Source organism: Microcaecilia unicolor, chromosome 11, assembly GCF_901765095.1.
Source record: "Microcaecilia unicolor chromosome 11, aMicUni1.1, whole genome shotgun sequence".
Lineage (NCBI taxonomy): Eukaryota > Metazoa > Chordata > Amphibia > Gymnophiona > Siphonopidae > Microcaecilia > Microcaecilia unicolor.
The window spans coordinates 149,858,194-149,879,726 of record NC_044041.1 but is presented as its reverse complement, the minus strand read 5'-3'; the positions used below and the strand labels follow the sequence as shown (position 1 = coordinate 149,879,726).

Here is a 21,533-nt window from a genome sequence, read left to right as displayed (position 1 = left end):
GACTCCATACCCTTCTTAATAACACCCAACATTCTATTCGCTTTCCTAGCCGCAGCAGCACACTGAGCAGAAGGTTTCAGCGTATCATCGACGACGACACCCAGATCCCTTTCTTGATCCGTAACTCCTAACGCGGAACCTTGCAAGACGTAGCTATAATTCGGGTTCCTCTTACCCACATGCATCACTTTGCACTTGTCAACATTGAACTTCATCTGCCACTTGCACGCCCATTCTCCCAGTCTCGCAAGGTCCTCCTGTAATCGTTCACATTCCTCCTGCGACTTGACGACCCTGAATAATTTTGTGTCATCGGCGAATTTAATTACCTCACTAGTTATTCCCATCTCTAGGTCATTTATAAATACATTAAAAAGCAACGGACCCAGCACAGACCCCTGCGGGACCCCACTAACTACCCTCCTCCACTGAGAATACTGGCCACGCAATCCTACTCTCTGCTTCCTATCTTTCAACCAGTTCTTAATCCATAATAATACCCTACCTCCGATTCCATGACTCTGCAATTTCTTCAGGAGTCTTTCGTGCGGCACTTTGTCAAACGCCTTCTGAAAATCCAGATATACAATATCAACCGGCTCCCCATTGTCCACATGTTTGCTTACCCCCTCAAAAAAATGCATTAGATTGGTGAGGCAAGACTTCCCTTCACTAAATCCGTGCTGACTTTGTCTCATCAGTCCATGTTTTTGTATATGCTCTGCAATTTTATTCTTAATAATAGCCTCCACCATCTTGCCCGGCACCGACGTCAGACTCACCGGTCTATAATTTCCCGGATCTCCTCTGGAACCTTTCTTAAAAATCGGAGTAACATTGGCTACCCTCCAGTCTTCCGGTATTACACTCGATTTTAGGGACAGATTGCATATTTCTAACAGTAGCTCCGCAAGTTCATTTTTTAGTTCTATTAATACTCTGGGATGAATACCATCAGGTCCCGGTGATTTACTACTCTTCAGCTTGCTGAACTGACCCATTACATCCTCCAAGGTTACAGAGAATTTGTTTAGTTTCTCCGACTCCCCCGCTTCAAATATTCTTTCCGGCACCGGTGTCCCCCCCAAATCCTCCTCGGTGAAGACCGAAGCAAAGAATTCATTTAATTTCTCCGCTACGGCTTTGTCCTCCTTGATCGCCCCTTTAACACCATTTTCGTCCAGCGGCCCAACCGACTCTTTGGCCGGTTTCCTGCTTTTAATGTATCTAAAAAAGTTTTTACTATGTATTTTTGCTTCCAACGCTAATTTCTTCTCAAAGTCCTTTTTTGCCCTCCTTATCTCCGCTTTGCATTTGGCTTGGCATTCCTTATGATCTATCCTGTTACTTTCAGTTGGTTCTCCTCTCCACTTTCTGAAGGATTGTTTTTTGGCTCTAATGATTTCCTTTATCTTACTGTTTAGCCACGCCGGCTGACATTTAGTCTTTTTTCCCTTTTTTCTAATACGTGGAATATATTTGTCCTGAACCTCCAGGATGGTGTTTTTAAACAGCATCCACGCCTGATGCAAGTTTTTTACTCTGCGAGCTGCTCCTTTCAGTCTTTTTTTCACCATTTTTCTCATTTTGTCGTAATCACCTTTTCTATAGTTAAACGCTAGCGTACTTGATTTCCTAGTTTCACTTCCTTCAATGCCAATATCAAAACCGATCATATTATGATCACTGTTATCAAGCGGCCCTCGTATCGTTACCCCCTGCACTAGATCATGAGCACCACTAAGGACTAAGTCTAGTATTTTTCCTTCTCTTGTCGGCTCCTGAACTAGCTGTTCCATGAAGCTGTCCTTGATTTCATCAAGAAATCTTATGTCCCTTGCGTGTACAGATGTTACATTACCCCAGTCTATATGCGGGTAATTGAAATCCCCCATTATTAGTGTTGCCCAGTTTGTTTGCGTCCCTGATTTCCTTTAACATTTCCGCATCCGTCTGTTCGTCCTGGCCAGGCGGACGGTAGTACACTCCTATCACTATCCTTTTCCCCTTTGCACATGGAATTTCAATCCACAGTGATCCCAAGGAGTGTTTTGCTTCCTGCAGAATTTTCAATCTATTTGATTCAAGGCTCTCGTTAATATACAATGCTACCCCTCCACCAATCCGATTCACCCTATCACTACGATATAATTTGTACCCCGGTATGACAGTGTCCCACTGGTTATCCTCCTTCCACCAGGTCTCAGAGATGCCTATTATATCTAATTTTTCATTTAGTGCAATATATTCTAACTCCCCCATCTTATTTCTTAGGCTCCTGGCATTCGCATATAGACATTTCAAACTATGTTTGTTGTTCCTAAGTACATCATGCTTAGTACTTGACAGTATTAATTGGCAATCTTTTGTCTGATTTTTATTGTTATTTAAAGATACCCGATCTACTACAATCTCTTTTGCAACCTCACTATCAGGATACTCTATCTTCCCTGTTATGGTGATATCTTTGAAAGATACCTTATCCCGAACCATGCTCTTTTGAGCGACTGTCGGCCTTCCCCCCATTTCTAGTTTAAAAGCTGCTCTATCTCCTTCTTAAACGCTGATGCCAGCAGCCTGGTCCCACTCTGGTTAAGATGGAGCCCATCCTTTCGGAATAGGCTCCCCCTTCCCCAGAATGTTGCCCAGTTCCTAACAAATCTAAAGCCCTCCTCCCTGCACCATCGTCTCATCCACGCATTGAGACTCTGGAGCTCTGCCTGTCTCTTGGGCCCTGCGCGTGGCACAGGTAGCATTTCAGAAAATGCTACCCTGGAGGATCTGGATTTCAACTTTCTACCTAAGAGCCTAAATTTTGCTTCCAGAACCTCTCTCCCACATTTTCCTATGTCATTGGTACCCACATGTACCAAGACAGCGGACTCCTCCCCAGCACTATCTAGAATCCTATCTAGGTGACACGTGAGGTCCGCCACCTTCGCACCAGGCCGAAGCTCTGACAATATCATAAAGGGCATCAGCCAAAAAGGACAAGGCCGACTCCAGCCGCGGAGCCACATCCGAGAAGGGCTCCGCTCCATCTCCGGGCTGTTCCACTGCCTGTTGCAACCACGCCAGGCAGGCTCTAGCAGCATAACAACTGCATGCAGACGCCCGAACAGTAAGACCTGCAATTTCAAAGGACTGTTTAAGTGCTGCTTCCAGCCTACGGTCTTGTATATGCTTCAGGGCAACTCCTCTTCCACAGGGAGGGTAGTTCTCTTTGTCACCGCAGTGACTAGGGCATCTACTTTAGACATTGCAAAGCGAGCCAAATGCTCCTCACGCAGAGGGTATAATTGCCCCATAGCCCTGGAAACTTTCAAAGGTCCCTTGGGGTCAGCCCACTGAGCGGAAATAAGCTCTTGGATGGAGTCATGCAAAGGAAAGGCTCGAGCAGGCTTTTTGGTACTAGCCATCCTAGGATTCACAGAGGAGGCCGTGCCACTGTCAGGCTCTTCAAAAGAAAGGACCTATAGGGCATCTGAAATAAGCGCTGGCAGCTCATCACGGTGGAAAATCCTCACCGCGGAGGGATCATCCAGATCCTGTGGTAATTCTGCACCTGACTCTGGCTCCTCAGACCACGAAGGCCTGCCAGAACTCTCCGAATCCTCACAGCCCGACCACGGGGGGGGGGGGGGGGGGGGGGGGGGAAGGAGGTGCACCACAATCTGAAGGAGAATTAGCCCTTCTACACATTTCTTTATGCCAATTATCAGGGAAAATAGCCTCAGCGGGCAGTCCCAGGCCAGAATCCACCGGGGGGGGGGGGGGGGGGGAGACAACAGAAGGGGCCTCAGACGACCCTTGAGGGAGAGCTCTTTTCAGCATGTATGCTTTATGCAATAACAACACAAAATCAGGGGAGAAAAACTCGCCCTGGGCACCCAGATCCCGTCTGGGGCTAGCCGCTCCCTGAATAGCCTCAATTCGAGGTCCCCCCCCCCCCCCCCCGAGCTCAGGGCTCTCCGTCTCTACGGAGGCCGCGCCATGCAGAGAATTCAAAATGGCATCTGCTGCCAGCTCTGAGCGGGAAGAATCATCGCTCGCCATGCTCGGGCCGGCTCTTACACCTGTACAGCACGATTTACAGAGCCCCGCTGCTGATTTGCGCTTGCCACACCGGGAACAGCGCTTTACATTCTCTGCAGCCATCGCCGAAAACGGCGGGAAAATTCAAAATGGCGGTTTCGCGCCAAAAACACCCCGATCGCGGGCCCACCCCGGAGGAGTTAGAAAACACTCTTACCTCACCGGACCGAGTATCACAGCTCCGGTCCCATAGAAGAATCAAAGGAAAACCTCTGTTCCATTTTTTTTTTTTTTAAACGCTGTGAGGAAAGCAGAGGTAATAAGAACTCTGGAGGCTCAGATGAGTGGGAAAGGCAGGGAAAGGCGAACCAATGTGCTTGCATCCACTGAGTGGGAAAGGACAGGGAAAAGCAAGCTAATATGTCCACATCCACGGGGGCATGGGTAAGGCAGGGAAAGGGCTAACCTATGTGCCTTCAAAGTGAAGCTGCTATAGCCTCTAACACCCCGGCTAACAACTGGCAAGCCAGAAGCCACCCCCAGGCAGATTTTTGATGGAGCTCGAAGAAGCTGCAGCCACCCTGCTTGGGGAGATAGAGAATACTGAAGAGGCAGAGGAGCTGGCTGGCCATGAGGCACTGTGAAAAGTTGAGTGCTCTCTATCTCCCCCTGCTGGTTGATGGACACAACCCATACGTAATGGCTTCATCTGCTTGATGACAAGGAATTGTAAGATTGTTTATTAAACAATCTATCTGTATCAAGTGCAGTTTCACCTATTAGATTTGAATAAAAATCCTTTTTCTTTCTCTCAGTTGTTTATACAAAAACAATTTTCTCCAAGCCCTATCACACCTTCTACAATCTTTCTTGAGAGCCAATAACTCGGCATCAAACCATCCATTCATCCATTCAATTTGCGAACACTTCTTGTTTTCAACTTAAAAGGTGATATATTATCTAGTATAGTATTAGTTATATTTTGCCAATTTGTGTAAACAAATCATGAAGTTAATTCCTTTGATTCTTCCTCTAATTTATCCCAAACCTTGGTAGAATCAATCTTTCTTCTAGTGTGTATAACCATTTTATTGTCCTCTCTTTTGTGATTAGATTCCAACCATGAATTGTAAAATTTAGTAAAAAATAGTCTGTCCAAGACAATGGGGTATTAATGTTAAAACTAGACTCAGACTGAACAAGGCACAGTAAGAACATCTAAAGTATGACCTTCTTTGTGAGAAATGTAAATGCTAGGACATACAAACCTAAATCATCAAGAAAATTGAGAAACTCAGAAGCCTTTTTATTTGTACTGTTTTCAAGATGCAAATTCATATCACCAACAACTAAAGTGGACTGATAATGCATAGAAAATTTTAAAATAAATTCTTGAATGTTATCTTTAGACTTTAGCCACATATTTGGAAGACAGCATAAACATCCTACAAACGCTGAATCTTCAATACTGCAACCCAATATTTCAACTGAGGTAGATTTATCCAAAAAAAAAAAAAAAATTATCTATACAAAACTGCCAAACCTCTACCCCTTTTAACTTGCCTAGGAATATGTAAAATCTTAAACCCAGGTGAGCAAAGTGAGAGTAATCTAGGATCACCTTCCATAGAATACCAAGTTTCAGTTAAGAATACTAGACCTGCATCATATTCCTTAATCATATCCCTTATAATGTCAGCCTTCTGTACAGCTGATCTCACATTCACATACAAACAAGGCACAGGTGTGAATGAACATCACCAATGAATTGATAAAAATCAAATTCTTATTCCTAACAGTATTACCCTTCCGAGAGCGACCCATATACAATTTATCATACCTTTTTCCCCGGATTCTAGTTGGAATATGACTACATAATAATGAGGAACAATCAATAAGATTATCTAAATGAGATGTTCTTCTAAACCATGTGTTATGATTACCTCTATTGGATAACTGCTGGTCTGAAAGTAAGCTGGAAGTTGATGCGAGCGAAGAATAAAGACCATCAGGCCTGTCGAGGGTTGAGACGCTTGGAATTCTGCAGGTACAGGAGGTTCTTGTGGTCAGTGATGACTGTAAAAGGATCGTCCGCCCCCTCCTGTAAATGATGCCATTCTTGAGGGCCAGTAGTTCTCTGTCACGATTGTGACTATATTCCCTGTCGGACTTGCTTTGGGGTTCCTCCAGCTAAGCCAAGTCTGTTTGTAAATCCTGAAGCCTGTGTGAAAATCCTGAAATCCGTTCCAGTCCAGGCTAGTCTATTCCGGGATCCTGTTCCAGCCAAGCCATGCTTTGCTGTTGTTGCTGCCAAGCCCCACCCTTACTGGTGACCGCATCTGTAGTGCCTTCATTAAGCACCTGGGACCTTTCAGGCTTTGCCTTTGCAACAAAGGTCGTCTGATGAGTTGCTCGTCGGTGTTTGTTGCAGTGCTACCCTGCTTACTTCTTATTCCGGCTTGACCCTGCTTGTTTCCTGGAGTATTCTACTGTTGCTGCCTGCCTTTGACCCTGCTTGTTCTCTGGAGTATTCTACTGTTACTGCCTGCCTTTGTTCCTGCTTGTTTCCTGGGCTACTTGACTGTTTGCTGGCCGCCTGCTGGACCCTGCAGTTCTGGTTTTCCCTTCTGTCCCATAGTCCTGCCGGCTGCCCACACACAGGGGCTCAACTCCTGGGGAATGGCGGTCAAGCGCAGGTGAAGTCTAGCTGTTCCTGCCCTGCCTGTTCCAGCTTGCTCTGCCTCATCTGCAGCTTCAGTCCAGTGGTTCCAGTCCTGTTTTTACCAGTCCGTCTGTTCTGCCTTGTCTCGTGTTTGGGTGGTTCTCCTGCTGCTGCTCCTCGGCAGTGGTCCAAGGGCTCACAAGTCCAGGTTATCCATAGGAGTCCGACACTATCCCTGATGGTTTAATTTTGTTCGGTAGGGGTGAACTTGGAAAAGTAAAAAAACAGAGATGTGTTTCCCTGATTCAGCGGTTTGGGACAGGATGGCTCCGGCTCCTAGAGAAGATGCATCCACCTCTAGAATGAATTGCTTCTCTGGGTTTCTGGACTCTGCAAAACAGACAACAAAGCGCGCTTCAAGCGATTAAAGGCCTCCAGGGCTTCAGGGAACCAATTCTTAACATCAGCCCCCTTCCCAGTGAGGGCAGTTAACGAGCCTGTAATAATGGAATAATGATCAATAAATTGCCTGTAATAGTTTGTGAAACCGAGGAAGCGTTGCAGGGCTCGAAGCCCCTGCGGTTGGGGCCAATCTTGGATGGCTCGCAGCCTCTCGGGATCCATCTGCAGCCCCTTGGAGGAGATGATATACCTGAGAAAGGGAACGGACGTCTGATGGAAGGCACACTTCTCAAGTTTGGCAAAGAGGTGATTATCACGGAGACGCTGGAGGACTGTTCGAACATGTTTAGGATGGTCTTGAGGGGAAGCAGAAAAAACAGGATGTCGTCTAGGTAGAAAATTACAGAAGAGTACAAGAGATCCTTGAAAATGTGATTCATAAAATCCTGGAAAACTGCAGGGGCATTACATAAGCCAAAGGACATTATTCAATACTCGTAATGTCCTTCATGAGTGCTGAATGCCGTCTTCCACTCATCTCCCTTCCGAATCTGGATCAAGTTGTAAGCGCCCCGAAGACCAAGTTTCACGAAGATCACTACCCCTTGCAGGCGATCGAAAAGTTCAGAGATGAGTGGAAGGGAATACCGGTTCTTGATCACGATATCATTGAGCCCTCGATAATCAATATATGGACAAAGGGATCCATCCTTCTTAGAAACAAAAAAGAAACCCACTCCCGCAGGCAAGGTACAGGCTCTGATTAAACCATTCTTAAGGTTCTCCTGAATGTATTCTCTCATGGCTTGAGATTCTTCATGTGAGGGTGTAGGTAAATCCTCTGGGAGGCATCTTCCCAGGAATCAGGTCGATGGGGCAGTTAAAGCTTCTATGCAGTGGCAGAGTATCAGCCTCTTTCTTGTTGAAGACATCCAGAAAATCTGTATACTCTGAGGGCATGAGCGAGGTAGCCACCGCCATTTGTCGCGGTGAAACCTAGTCTAAGCATTTGGAGAAACACCCGGACTATGGTGTTCTTATTCCAGTTGATCCAAGGTGAGTGCAGTTGAAGCCACCGGAATCCTATGGTGATAGGATGAATGGATTGTGGAAGGACAATCTCATCGTGGTGCAGGATTCCCACCCGCAGCTGAATAGGAATCAAGATTCGGTGGACCTTACCAGGGAGTACCTCCTCTTGAATGGAGGTGACCTGCAGGACCGTTCTGATTGGCTGAGTGGGAATACCGAGCTGTTGTAGGAGGTTAGCATCGATGAAGTTCCCAGCAGCTCCAGAGTTAATCACAGCGACGGTAGTCACAGTGCCAACAGACCAGTGCAGTGTTACAGGTACCATCAACAGAAAATTGGGGAAGCTGCTGAATACGCCCATGGGGATTCCCCACACACCCTGGTCTTAAGTGCTTTCCCGCCTTATGAGGGCACTGAGCCAGGAAATGTCCAGGTTCTCCACAGTAGAGACAGTTTATTCTTCTGCCGATGCGCCCTCTCCTTTTCAGACACACGGTATCGACCTACCACCATGGGCTCCTCTGAACCTGGTACAATCAATGGTGCTAAGCCACCTAGACTACTGTAATGCAATCTACGCTGGATGCAAAGAACAAATTATTAAGAAACTCCAAACTGCCCAAAACACAGCAGCCAGACTCATAAGTACATAAGTACATAAGTAGTGCCATACTGGGAAAGACCAAAGGTCCATCTAGCCCAGCATCCTGTCACCGACAGTGGCCAATCCAGGTCAAGGGCACCTGGCACGCTCCCCAAACGTAAAAACATTCCAGACAAGTTATACCTAAAAATGCGGAATTTTTCCAAGTCCATTTAATAGCGGTCTATGGACTTGTCCTTTAGGAATCTATCTAACCCCTTTTTAAACTCCGTCAAGCTAACCGCCCGTACCACGTTCTCCGGCAACGAATTCCAGAGTCTAATTACATATTTGGAAAAGCGAAATACAAAAGCGCCAAACCCCTAAGAGAAAAACTACACTGGCTCCCACTAAAAGAACGAATTGTGTTCAAAATCTGTACCCTGGTCCATAAAATCATTCACGGCGAGGCCCTGGTATATGTCAGACCTCTTAGACTTACCATCCAGGAACACAAAAAGATCAGCACGCTCATTCTTGAATCTCCACTACCCCAGTTGCAAAGGACTTAAATATAAATCAACATATGCATCCAGCTTCTCCTACATTAGCACGCAACTATGGAATGCACTACCAAATGTCATAAAAACAACGCACGACCTAACAATCTTCCGAAAATTACTAAAAACCAACCTGTTCAAAAAGACATACCACAATGATCCATCCTAAATACCAGACTACTACGTACTACCATTTATCATTTCTATAGCTCTACTAGACAACGAAACTCTTCCAGAACCAGACAAAACCAAACTCTCTATACCTGACTGCTTCAGTCACTCTGTCACTAATGAACGTTAACGCACTGCCACCTTATTTCTCACGCCGGAAATGAACTGATTATCTAACTTACTCTATAATTTACTCTATCATTTATGAACTTTAATGCAATACCACTTTGCATTTCTCATTCCGGAAATGGTGATCGCCATTACGGCATAATATAAGCCACACTGAGCCTGCAAAATGCTGGGAAAATGTGGGATACAAATGCAACAAATAAATAAATAAATAAATAAATAAAGCCTGCAAGGATTTCGTAATGAAGGCTGGGAGTTCCTCCTTATAGAACACCCGGACATCCTCTCCAACAAGCTCCCTCTCCTCCAGGTCTTCCAACCTATGTGAGGAGAGGGAAAGTGCAGACAAATTCCCGACCAAAGGGACCGGGGACAAAGTAGCAGGAGACGCCCCCTCCCCCATGTTTAAACCCTCCTTAAAACAAGGTCTTTTGGACCCACTAGCGGCTTGCATAGATGGAAGGCCCAGAAAGCTACTTCAGAAACCGGCTTTGCCCTTTTTAAGATGAAAGCTCTGTGTAAGAGCAATACAAATTCAGGGGAAAATGGGACCTCCATTTCTGTGCCCCTTGAATCTCTTGGAGGTGCCCAGCACTCAGTCCCCACAAGCGAAGCGCAACCCAAGTCCGCTCCAGGACTCTGTAAAACACTCCCCGATGCCAGCGTGGAAAACCAAAATGGCTGCTGACACCACATAGCAAGGGAAGGAGGATGTGCATCCTGAGTGCAGAAAGCACTCGCACCTAATTCTGCCGCACTGACAGGCTCCAAGGCTGAACACCCACCCGGCCAGGTCCTGATGCTGTTCTCCACTTACTACAGCGGGAACAGAATTTAATTAACTCCGTGGCCATCCCTGGGACTGACAATCCTGGCATTCCCCCACAGGAAGAAATACACTCATCCTGAGGAGAGCCCAGACGTCCTGGAAGGCAGTGCTGCAATGAGAGCCAATTGTGCTCACTCTCCAAAGAAGCTCAGAAGCACAAACAGTGCCAAAATCCACCAGACTGCGTATTTTTTTTTTTTTTTTTTGGTGGGGGGGGGGGTTGGGGGAGCGAGGTTTTGTAGAACAAAGGTGCTACAAGGAAGAAGAAGATGGTAAAGGGCTGGAGAGGATACTGGTGGAGGAGGGACCTGGCCTCACCAGGTGTTCCCGCTAAACCTGGCACCACTCAGCCTAGCACCCCCAAGCCTACTGAACCAGACATCTGGAACAGAAGCTGCAGCCAGATGAAGCCAGGAGCAGGTAGAAGCAAGTCCACCCGCCTGCTGGAGATAGAGAAAATTGAAGATTCCAGGAGCACATCATCCAATAAGTACAAATCAGTGCTCTCTATCTCCACCTGATGGTAGATGGTTACAACCCACCTGTCACTGGATTCATCTGATGATAAGGAAACGTTTTTTTTCTCATATATATATCCTCTGAATACAATTATATTTTGGTTTACTCCTGGCTGCTGTTCCTTCTTTGTACCCTCTAATTTTCAACATCCTATGCAAAATAGAGCTTTAAACATATAAAGATAAACCAAAGGAGATGGATCTGGCCTAGTGGTTCTAATCCCAGCTGTGCCAACCGGCTGCATGTTCCCACCATGGTGACAAATTTCAGAGTGTTCAGGACCCTAACTCAAACTGAACACATAAATGTAAGTGCCTAAGAAATGGGTGGCTATAGGGCCAGATTTAAGATGGGGGTGACTACCTTCAAGAGTGACAGCATACAAGGGGGGGGGGGGGCTCCAGTGTGCTCTTGCCTGGCTCCTATGGACCCCTGAAAAAAATCTTGATCTGACAACCACAGCACTAAGAACAAAAAAAAAAAGCACTACAAGAACTACAGCCCTACACGTGCTCACAGGACTTGCAGTGGGTCTGTCCCTTTCTTCCACGTGGGTTTGTTACTAAGAAAACCTATGCAAGGGGTGGGGCTGCCACAGGATCTTGATGTACACAGGGTCACAGGACTTGTGTTTTTTATTTTACTGTTGCTGTGATTACCCATTCTGTGTCAGCTGCAAATCTGGACGGAAGCATAGTGACATCACACCTTCAAAATTTGGCATCCTAGGCAGTTGTTTATGTTACTTACACCAAACTGGAGGCCTGGATGGCTATAAGAGCAGAGTTGAGGCATAGAAAAGTGAAGAAGTTAGCACTGATTTTCAGCACTACATACCTGACTTAGGTGCTTAAGGATGTTATTGTACAAGGCTTACGCTGTATTTACACACACAAATAGCAGTTTTAGAAAGCCACTAGAAACACCAAAGGAAAATTGACAGCTATCTCAATGTGCCTCAGTTCTAAGCTCTGGCTCAATCACTGACTCTATGATTGGCATTTGGATAAACTGCTTTATTCCCCTGTGCATCACTTCCTATATAATAAAAAGCACCTCCAACGTTCTGAAGCTGTTTCCGTGGCACTAAACCTTGAAGCATTCGTGCTCTCTGAATTGACGTCAGTATTTCCTGGTACGTCACATGGAAAAGCTGACCAACCAGAGATGGGAGGGCGGACACAAAAGCTGACCAACCAGAGGTGGGAGGGCGAGCGCACAGCGGCGAATGGATCGATCGTTCAGCGGACCTGCACACTGAGCTGTGAACTGCAGCGGAGGTCGGCCGGTTGGCGGAGGGCAAGAGATTTGGCCGGTATCATTAGGTGCAGGAGAGAAAGGAGCATCGCTGGGTGGCTGGAGGGGGAGGGGAGAGAGGAGCATCGCTGGGTGGCTGGAAGGGGGGGGGGCAGGGGAGACAGGAGATTCGCTGGGTGGCTGGAAGGGGGGGCAGAGGAGAAGAGCAACTGGGTGGTTGGAAGGGGGTCAAGGGAAAATGGAGAACCGCTGGGTGGCTGGAGGGGGGGCAGAGGCCAAAGGACAATCGCTGGGTGGCTGGAGGGGGGCAGGGGAGAGAGGAGCATCGCTGGGTGGCTGGAGGGGGGCAGTGGAGAGAGGAGCATCGCTGGGTGGCTGGAAGGGGGTCAAGGGAAAATGGAGAACCGCTGGGTGGCTGGAGGGGGGGGGGGCAGAGGACATAGGACAATCGCTGGGTGGCTGGAGGGGGGCAAGGGAGAGAGGAGCATCGCTGGGTGGTTGGAAGGGGGTCAAGGGAAAATGGAGAACCGCTGGGTGGCTGGGGGGGGGGGCAGAGGACATAGGACAATCGCTGGGTGGCTGGAGGAGGGGCAGGGGAGAGAGGACAATTGCTTGGTGGCTGGGGGGGGGGCAGGGGACAGAGCAGACACGCTCGCACCCAGCAGTCTCACTCTCTCTCACACACACACACACACACTCTCTCTCTCTCACGCACAGTCACTCTCACACACAGTCACTCTCTCTCACAGTCACTCTCACACACACACAGTCTCAAACATACACACTCTGACAAAAACCTTGCTAGCGCCTGTTTCATTTGTGTCAGAAAATATTGTCCATTTTCCGATGTAGTCATCTGGCATACACTTATGAAATGGCTGCATGTCTTGTGCCTAAAGCATGAAATTATGAAGCATGCTAGAATTTAAATGCAACTATTAGTAATCTAGGGTAGTAGTAACTCCCATGGGCATTGCCCTGCACCCACGGATGGTGTCATACTACTATTAACCCCTGCCCTTGGTGTCACCTGTACATGCAGAAGTGACTCACCAGCTCTGCTTTCTTCTGCTGGGTGGAATCTTCGAGGAAATGCCACCTGGTGATGGAAGCCACCATCAGAGGCCACATGGTCCATCCTCGCAGCACCAGCTACCACCCCAGGCCCAAGGATGGCAAAGATAGTCTCCTCCTCTGCTGAAAAGTTTTCTTCACCAGTGGGACCACTGCTGGCCCCAGCCCCCTGAGTGGAGTGGGGCACCCTTGCCAACTTCTCTTTTGTTCGACGTTTGAAGTCGTTCCAGCGCTTCTGCACCTCTTGACCTGTTCGCTTCCAACTGGTGATGGTGTTGATCTTGGTTGCAATGTTTTCCCACACCCGCCGGCGCTCTGCCACAGTCACCCGCCGACTTTGTGTGCCATACAGCCGACTGTAGTTGGCACGTACCTCCTGGATAAGAATCTGGTTCTCTTCATAGGAAAAGCGAGGTTTGCGCAGACGAGTAATTTCTTCAGTGTCTGCGGACATGACCACTGCTGCCTTTCTCACCCCCTTCTAATCTTACCCCCAGCCCTCCTCCACCCAGTCTCAATCTGGTGCAGTTTTTCACCTCTTCCAATCTCACTTCAATACCAGCTTCCCGCCCCCCTCTCCAATTTCAGTCTAATACCAGCACCTCACTCCAGTGCCATGTGCCCTCTGCTTTTCCCTCCAGTGTTGTTGAGTTTTTGTTTGTTTAAAAAAAAATTAACTCCCAGGTTTGCAGATTGCTTCCACTGTAAAATGAAACCAAAAAACAAATAGTTGTTTGGGAAACAAGCAAAAAAAAAATAACGACATACAAATATAATAACTGTCTGCAGTGTCCATCTCATGCAGCTAGAAGACCACAGTCCTGGCAAACACAAGCTGGCATCTACAAGGCAGACGGAAGAACTCAGGCGGTGGCAGGGAAAGAAAAAACGAGAGACAGGAGGGTGCCTTTCTTGTCTGGATTTGAGGTGGCCGACGGCCCCAGGCACCTCTTGGCAATGAAGTGAAAGAGAGACGGGCAGAGCTTATGTCTGCCCGTTGCCTGCTGCAGGTGGAGTGCCAGTCAGCCTCCTACCCTCTCTCGACCTCCCCTTCCTCCCGTGCAATCCAAAGGTCAATGATTAAAAGCCCCTCTTCAACCACAAGCTAAACTTTCAGTCAGACACAGAAGCCGTCCCAACCGAATCCTGTCAGTAAGTCTCAGTCACTGATGCTCACGCCTCACCCCCTTGCCTCAATGGCAGCTTGCTTCAGGGGCCTAGCCCCTTCCCCGTCAGGTCTCCGCGCTTCCACTATCCCAGCTCCCCTCCCCCTCTCTGCCTTTCCCAGACTGCTCCAGCCTGATAGCCCTTCCCCTCCCAGTCCCAGCTTGTTTCACTGTTCTCTTCTCTCCTCCCGCCTTCACTCCCAAAGCTCATCCCATTCCTCCATCCCCATACCCACTTCCATTCTCCTAGGCCTGCCTTTCCTCCTTCTCTCCTCCCGCTCCCTGCCAGTGCCCCCACCCCCACCATCTCGCCCTTGCAGCCCAGCACTAGGCATGCGCAGTAACCAAGATTCAGTGAGCGGTGCTCCCAACAGACTAGCTTGCTGACTGGTTACCATGGGAACCGGAACTTTCTTGCTTCCTGCAGATGGGGTGAGGTGGCTGATGGGGATGGTGCTGTTTCCGTCGCCAGTGAAAGCATTCTGAATGTATTTGTCTATTTGGGTTTAGATCGCACCTTTTCAGTTGTTGCTAGGTGAGTTACATTCAAATACAGTAGGTATTTCTTTGTCCCTGGAGGGCTTGCAAACTAAAATTTGTAGAGGGTTAAGTGACTTTCCCGAGAGCATATAGAACAGCAGGAGGATTTGAACCACAGTTTCATAGTGCTGTTTGTTTTGTCATGAATGAATTTTTTAAAATGTTTCCTTTAGGCATTTTTTCCTCCTGAAGTTTAGAGTAACTAATCTATAGCTGTCACCTCTTGTTTCTATTCCTAAGCACTGCTATGCATGGTGGAGGGGTTTGATAGACTTATAGTCTATCAAAAAGTATATAAATGAGAAATAACACTTTGGGAATCTTGTTTATTAAGAAAATGATCAAAACAACAGTAAGGTTTTGGTTTGCAAATCCGGGACCAAAGTGGACCTGCTAGCAGGCTGACTTCTAGGGTAGTATTATTTAGGTGGCAATGGCACAACAGGACAGCATCATCTAATTTCCACATTCTTACTCAAGTTGTGTACCCTACATTCTCCCCCTGCTGCTGCTATTGTACTTCCTGTGCTACTATGAGGTATTCCAAGCTGGCACAAGGCCTTGCAGTAGAGGCCTGAACTCAAGCGCCGACACCTTACACCCTCCCCCAGATGAAGGACTTCATGTCAGGGGAAGAATGGGAGGCTGTCTTTACTGTTTTCCAGCAAAAATTAATGATGATATAGGAAACAAGGAACTGCTTGCTATGAAATGGGCATTTGAAGAGTGGAAGGGGACCCAACGTTCTGTGATGGTATATACTAACTAAAAGTCTAGAATACATGTACTCTACTGAGAGACTAAGTCCTCATCAATCTAGATGGGCTTTAATCTTTGCTAGATTCAACTTAGTGATAGCATATTGTCTAGGATCAAAAATGGTAAAAGCTTGTGCCCTTTCCAGGAAAGGGGATGGGATTTGATATGCTACCTTTCTCTGGTTACAGTCAAAGTGGTTAACAGGTGCTTAGTTTGTAGTTGGGACAGTGGATGGTTAAGAGACTTGCTCAGAGTCACAACGAGTGGGAATCAAACCCAGTCCTGCTGGTACTCAGGTCACTGCACTACCATTAGGCTACTTCTCCACTTGTTTTACAACCGACACCCTTGAAACACATAATGGGGTCCCATTATACTGCATCTCTGTGAGGTGGCATGCAGTAACGGCGTGTCCACTAGGTGGACTAGGCAACTGCCTAGGGTGGCACAATTTAGGGGGTGGCATCAGAAGTTGTTCTTCAGATTCCCTTCTCCTTCCTTTCCTCAATCCATACCCCTTCCCACCCACCCCAAGACGTGTTCAGACCTTACACCTCCAGGGCAGCGATGCAGCATTCGGCAGCTAGCGAAAATGCATGGTGATTGGTGCGGGGGCCTTGAACATCCATGCATGATCAGGCCTGCTGGCTGCTGCCCCCTCTGAAATAAGAAGTTCAGAGGGGGCAGGAACCAACAGGATTTTAGCTTGCACAGATGCTGAAGGTCCCACGCTGACAACTGTATATCTGCTATAGCTGTTGACTGCTGTGTTGCTGCTCTGGAGGAAGGGAGGTTAGGCATGAACATCTTTTGGAGCAGGGAGGGAGTTGGAAAGACAGAAGGAAAGAGAGAGATGCTGGAGAACTGGTGATGAAAGAGAGATGCTGAAGACCATGGGGGGTGGGTGAGTGGTGGTGAAAGAGAGAGATGCTGGAGACCATGGGAGGAGGGGAGGGAAAGAGAAATGCTGGGCACTGTGTTGGGGGAGGGGCAGGACCCTGAGCTATGAGCCATCCCTTGGTGGTGGTTGGAGGGAGGGGTACACAGCTGAAGCTTCACCTAGGATGTCAGATACCCTTGGGCCAACTCTGTTGGTGTAGCAGTAAATGGCCTATCAAAATAATAAAGAACTACCATTTGTCATAAGAAGCAAAGCATTTGCGTGTGCCCCCCCCCCCCCCCCAGTGATACACAGAAACAATGCTGAGATTTCAGTTAGAAAAAAATATCTATTTAAGATTAATAGATCAAAAATTGACCATGCAGTATGGCTATAAACACTGTTTTTCAGTTGCAATCTGTTTCAGGAGAAGCTGACTTTCATATAGTATTCCATGCTTTAATTTTTTTTTGTTTGTTACATTTGTACCCCGCGCTTTCTCACTCATGGCAGGCTCAATGCGGCTTACATGGGGCAATGGAGGGTTAAGTGACTTGCCCAGAGTCACAAGGAGCTGCCTGTGCCTGAAGTGGGAATCGAACTCAGTTTCATATCTAGATTACTGTATGGGAAAAGCAATAGCAAAGTACCCTTTTCCCTTATTTGTCCTGTCTGTCTTGATTTAGATTGTAAGCTGTTTTGAGCAGGGACTGTCTTTTCTTCACATTAAATTGTGAAGCGCTGCGTACGACTGGTAGCACTATAGAAATGATTTATAGTAGTAGTAGTAGTAGTAATAGTCTGCCAAGAAACCATCATGCAAGTGGTGGCTCCCATAAGTTTGCAACTTGTTACTTATGTACATGAGGGCTACTTTACTTTTATTGCTGTAACATTACTTTGTGTGGCCTACCTGCATCTACTTTAAAATTGTTATAGTTAGTACAAAGTGCTGCTTTGCAAATCTTGCTAGGGAGTTCTCAATTCAAGCACATTACACCACCGCTGGTACCCCAGCACTAGCTACACTAGCAGCCAGTGGAATATAGGATACAATATAAGGAATTAATGGTAATATTGGCTATTCTCTGCTGAGTGCTCGATCCCCCTCCTACAACCTCATGTCTCTGCATATCCCCTTATAGCAAAATCACAAATTCCATATCATCAAGCTGATCAATCCATAGACTGGTGGGTTGTGTCCATCTACCAGCAGGTGGAGATAGAGAGCAATCCTTTTGCCTCCCTATATGTGGTCATGTGCTGCCGGAAACTCCTCAGTATGTTCTCTATCTCAGCAGGTGGTGGTCACACACAGCAGCAGCTCTGGCTAGGCCTCCAAGCCTAATTTTTAGGTTTTGTTGAGTGCCTGGGGTTGAGGGCTCTTCTTGAGCAAGTGCAAACCTGGTGGCGCCAGGTCCCTCCTTTTCTCCCCCCTCCCGCTGGCTCCGTTAAAAAAAAAAAAAAAAAATTTTTGAACGTCCTTAAAGGCGTTTATTTCGATGTTTATTTAAACGTTTATTGCAGCTACTCACTGGGACACCAGGTCGTTACAGCTCGGAGCGGAAAGCAGGTAATTTTTACCTTTTTATAGCGGGCAGGGGGTTCCCCGATTGATCTCCACGTGGCATATGACGTCGGAGGGCGAGGGCGCAAAGAGTCGCTCCCCGGATCGCTTAGGCGCTTCTAGAGGGGATGCGGGGGTCTTAAAGTCTGATTCGCCCTTGTTGGGTGACAGTTTCGTGACCGATGAGTGTCCCGGTCCTTCCTCCGGCGTGGCGGTTTTTTCCGCCATAAACGCCCATCCCCCGCTGCTCGCCTCTGCCATCTTGGCCGGCCACGCGGCTCGGACGGCTTCTTCGTGGGCCGCCCTTGAGGGAGACATTAATGCCATGGACGCCCTTAATTTGGGCGACGGCACCAAAGCGGCTAAAGTTAAGCGCCGTTTTTCCCGCGCGGCTCCTTCGCGGAGTGTCGCGCCGGACGCCATTTTGGATGCGCAGCATGTCTCTCCCCTGCTCTTGCGAGCGCCAGTTGAGGGTGCGTCTAGGGCTGTAGCCCAGGCTGCGGAAGTGCACAGTCTGGGGGGTTTCTCCCCCGAGTTTGTTTTGCTGCTGCATCAGGCCTTCCTTATGCAAAACGCTGCCCCTGCTCCCTCGTTTGGTAAAGAGGTTGAGGTCCCCGGAGGTAAACGCCCTCGGGTTGATTCCCAGGCCTTGGAGGACCTTGTCTCCTCCGATGTAGATGAGGGCAGCGTATCTGAGTTTTCCCAACGGTCCTTTGCGGATTCCTTGGAGGAGACGGATCCCCGCTCGGTTGGAGCGGATGACCCCTCTGCAGCGCGGCTTTTTAGCTCAGAGGATTTGCCCAACCTGTTAGTGCAGGCCATGGGCATTTTGAAGATTTCCTCTCCGGAGGACGTCTCTCCCTCAGCCCCTGTTGGCTCTGCCATTATGCTGGGGACGAAACGCCCGCCTAGAACCTTCCACGTGCATGATGCCATGCACACCTTAATTTCGGCTCAATGGGATGTCCCGGAAGCGAGCCTCAAAGTGGCTAGGGCTATGTCCCGCCTCTATCCTTTGCCTGAAAGTGAACGTGAGGCCTATCTGTGGCCTACCGTGGATTCTTTAATCACTGCGGTAACTAAGAAAACGGCTTTGCCGGTGGAAGGTGGCACGGCCCTAAAGGACGCCCAAGACAGAAGATTGGAGGCGGCCTTAAGGTCGTCCTTTGAGGCGACTGCTTTAAGTTTGCAGGCCTCGGTTTGCGGTTCCTATGTGGCCAGGGCGTGCCTGACTATGGTGCAGCGGGCTTCCCCCTCGGATTCTTCCTGGAGGGCTGATTGGCCGGCCCTGGAATCGGGCTTAGCCTATTTGGCAGACTTGCTGTATGATGTCTTGAGAGCCTCAGCTAAAGGCATGTCTCAGACAGTCTCTGCGCGGCGGTGGCTTTGGCTGAAACATTGGTCTGCTGACCACGCCTCTAAATCCCGCCTGGCTAGATTGCCTTTTAAAGGCAAGCTGCTCTTTGGGGTCGAGCTGGACAAAATCGTGACCGATCTCGGCACGTCTAAGGGCAAGAAGTTACCAGAGGTCAGGGCTCGGGCTAGTACTCGTTCCGGTACCTCCAGAGGACGGTTTCAGGAAGCCCGTCGGTACCGCCCGGGCAGGTCGGGCTCCTCTGCCCCCTCTTCCTTCAAGAGGACTTTCTCCCCCAAGCAGCATTCCTTTCGCAGAGACCGCCGTCCCGGAGGTGCTCCCTCCGGTCCTCCCCCAGGGTCTCGTACCCAATGACGGGGCCTTGGTCCACGCCCCAGTGCAGATTGGAGGACGCCTGTCCTCGTTTCTGGGCGAGTGGACCACAATAACTTCAGACGCTTGGGTGCTGGAAGTCATCAGAGACAGCTACAAGCTAGAGTTCTGCCGACCCTTAAGAGACGGGTTTGTACTCTCTCCCTGCAAGTCTCCGGTCAAAGCTGTGGCAGTGCAGCAGACCTTGGACAACCTGATCCGCCTGGGTGCGGTCGTTCCGGTGCCAGAAAATCAGATTGGCAAGGGACGTTACTCCATTTACTTTGTGGTACCAAAGAAAGGAGGTTCTGTCCGGCCTATCCTCGACCTCAAAGGGGTCAATCGGGCCTTGAAAGTGCGGCACTTTCGCATGGAGACTCTCCGCTCTGTTATAGCGGCAGTGAAGGCAGGAGAGTTCTTGGCTTCCTTGGACATCAAGGAAGCGTACCTGCATATTCCCATCTGGCCTCCTCATCAACGCTTCCTGCGTTTTGCAGTCCTGGGACGACACTTCCAGTTCAGAGCCCTCCCTTTCGGGTTGGCTACTGCTCCGCGGACCTTTTCCAAAGTAATGGTGGTCATCGCGGCCTTCCTGCGAAAGGAAGGAGTACAAGTCCATCCTTATCTGGACGACTGGTTGATCCGAGCCCCCTCTTATGCAGAGTGCGGCAAAGCTGTGAACCGGGTGGTTGCTCTTTTGAGCTCCCTGGGGTGGATCATCAACTGGGAGAAGAGTCAGCTGCGCCCGACTCAGTCCCTGGAGTATCTGGGAGTGCGATTCGACACCCAAGTGGGCAGAGTGTTCCTGCCAGACAATCGGATTGTCAAACTTCAGGCTCAGGTGGACCAGTTCCGAGTAGCCTCTCCTCTTCGGGCTTGGGACTATGTGCAGCTGTTGGGCTCTATGACGGCCACGATGGAAGTAGTGCCCTGGGCCAGGGCTCATATGAGACCACTACAACACTCTCTGTTGCAGCGCTGGACTCCGATGTTGGAGGATTATGCTGTGCGCCTTCCCTTGGACCCAGCAGTGCGCAAGGCGCTGAGCTGGTGGCTGCAGACAGACAAGTTGTCTGCAGGAATGCCTCTGGTGACCCCAGAGTGGATTGTCGTCACGATGGACGCCTCTTTGACGGGCTGGGGAGCCCACTGCTTGGGAAGGACAGCGCAGGGGCTCTGGTCTCCTGCAGAGGCAAAGTGGTCTATCAACCTCCTGGAACTCAGAGCCATTCGGTTGGCGCTTTTGGAGTTCATCCTGGTACTGGCGTTGAAGCCAGTACGGGTCCTGTCGGACAATGCCACTGCTGTGGCCTATGTCAACCGCCAGGGAGGTACCAAGAGCGCCCCTCTAGCCAAGGAGGCCATGAATCTATGCCAGTGGGCGGAAGCGAACCTGGAACAGCTGTCAGCGGCCCACATTGCCGGAGTCATGAATGTCAAGGCGGACTTTCTCAGTCGCCATACCTTGGAGCCCGGAGAGTGGCAGCTATCTGCTCAGGCGTTCTTGGACATCACGAAGCGCTGGGGCCAGCCGAGCCTAGATCTGATGGCGTCATCGGCCAATTGCCAAGTGCCGCGCTTTTTCAGCAGAGGACGGGACCCTCGATCCCTGGGAGTAGATGCTCTTCTCCAACAGTGGCCG

At 48.9% G+C, this 21,533-nt stretch overlaps 1 protein-coding gene across 2 annotated transcripts in view; it reads right to left on the bottom strand.

Annotated features, from left to right (window-relative positions):
* Positions 1 to 14,699, bottom strand: part of MYPOP (Myb related transcription factor, partner of profilin) — a 129,377-nt gene extending 114,678 nt beyond the window's left edge. For both annotated transcript variants that reach the window (XR_003943789.1, XM_030218624.1), the window contains exon 1: positions 13,233 to 14,699. Coding sequence is in view for 1 of the 2 variants with exons in the window: in XM_030218624.1 (XP_030074484.1) it covers positions 13,233 to 13,707 (475 nt within the window). In the remaining variant the exon portion in view is untranslated. The remainder of the gene's footprint in view (positions 1 to 13,232) is intronic.
* Positions 14,700 to 21,533: the final 6,834 nt, after the last annotated feature.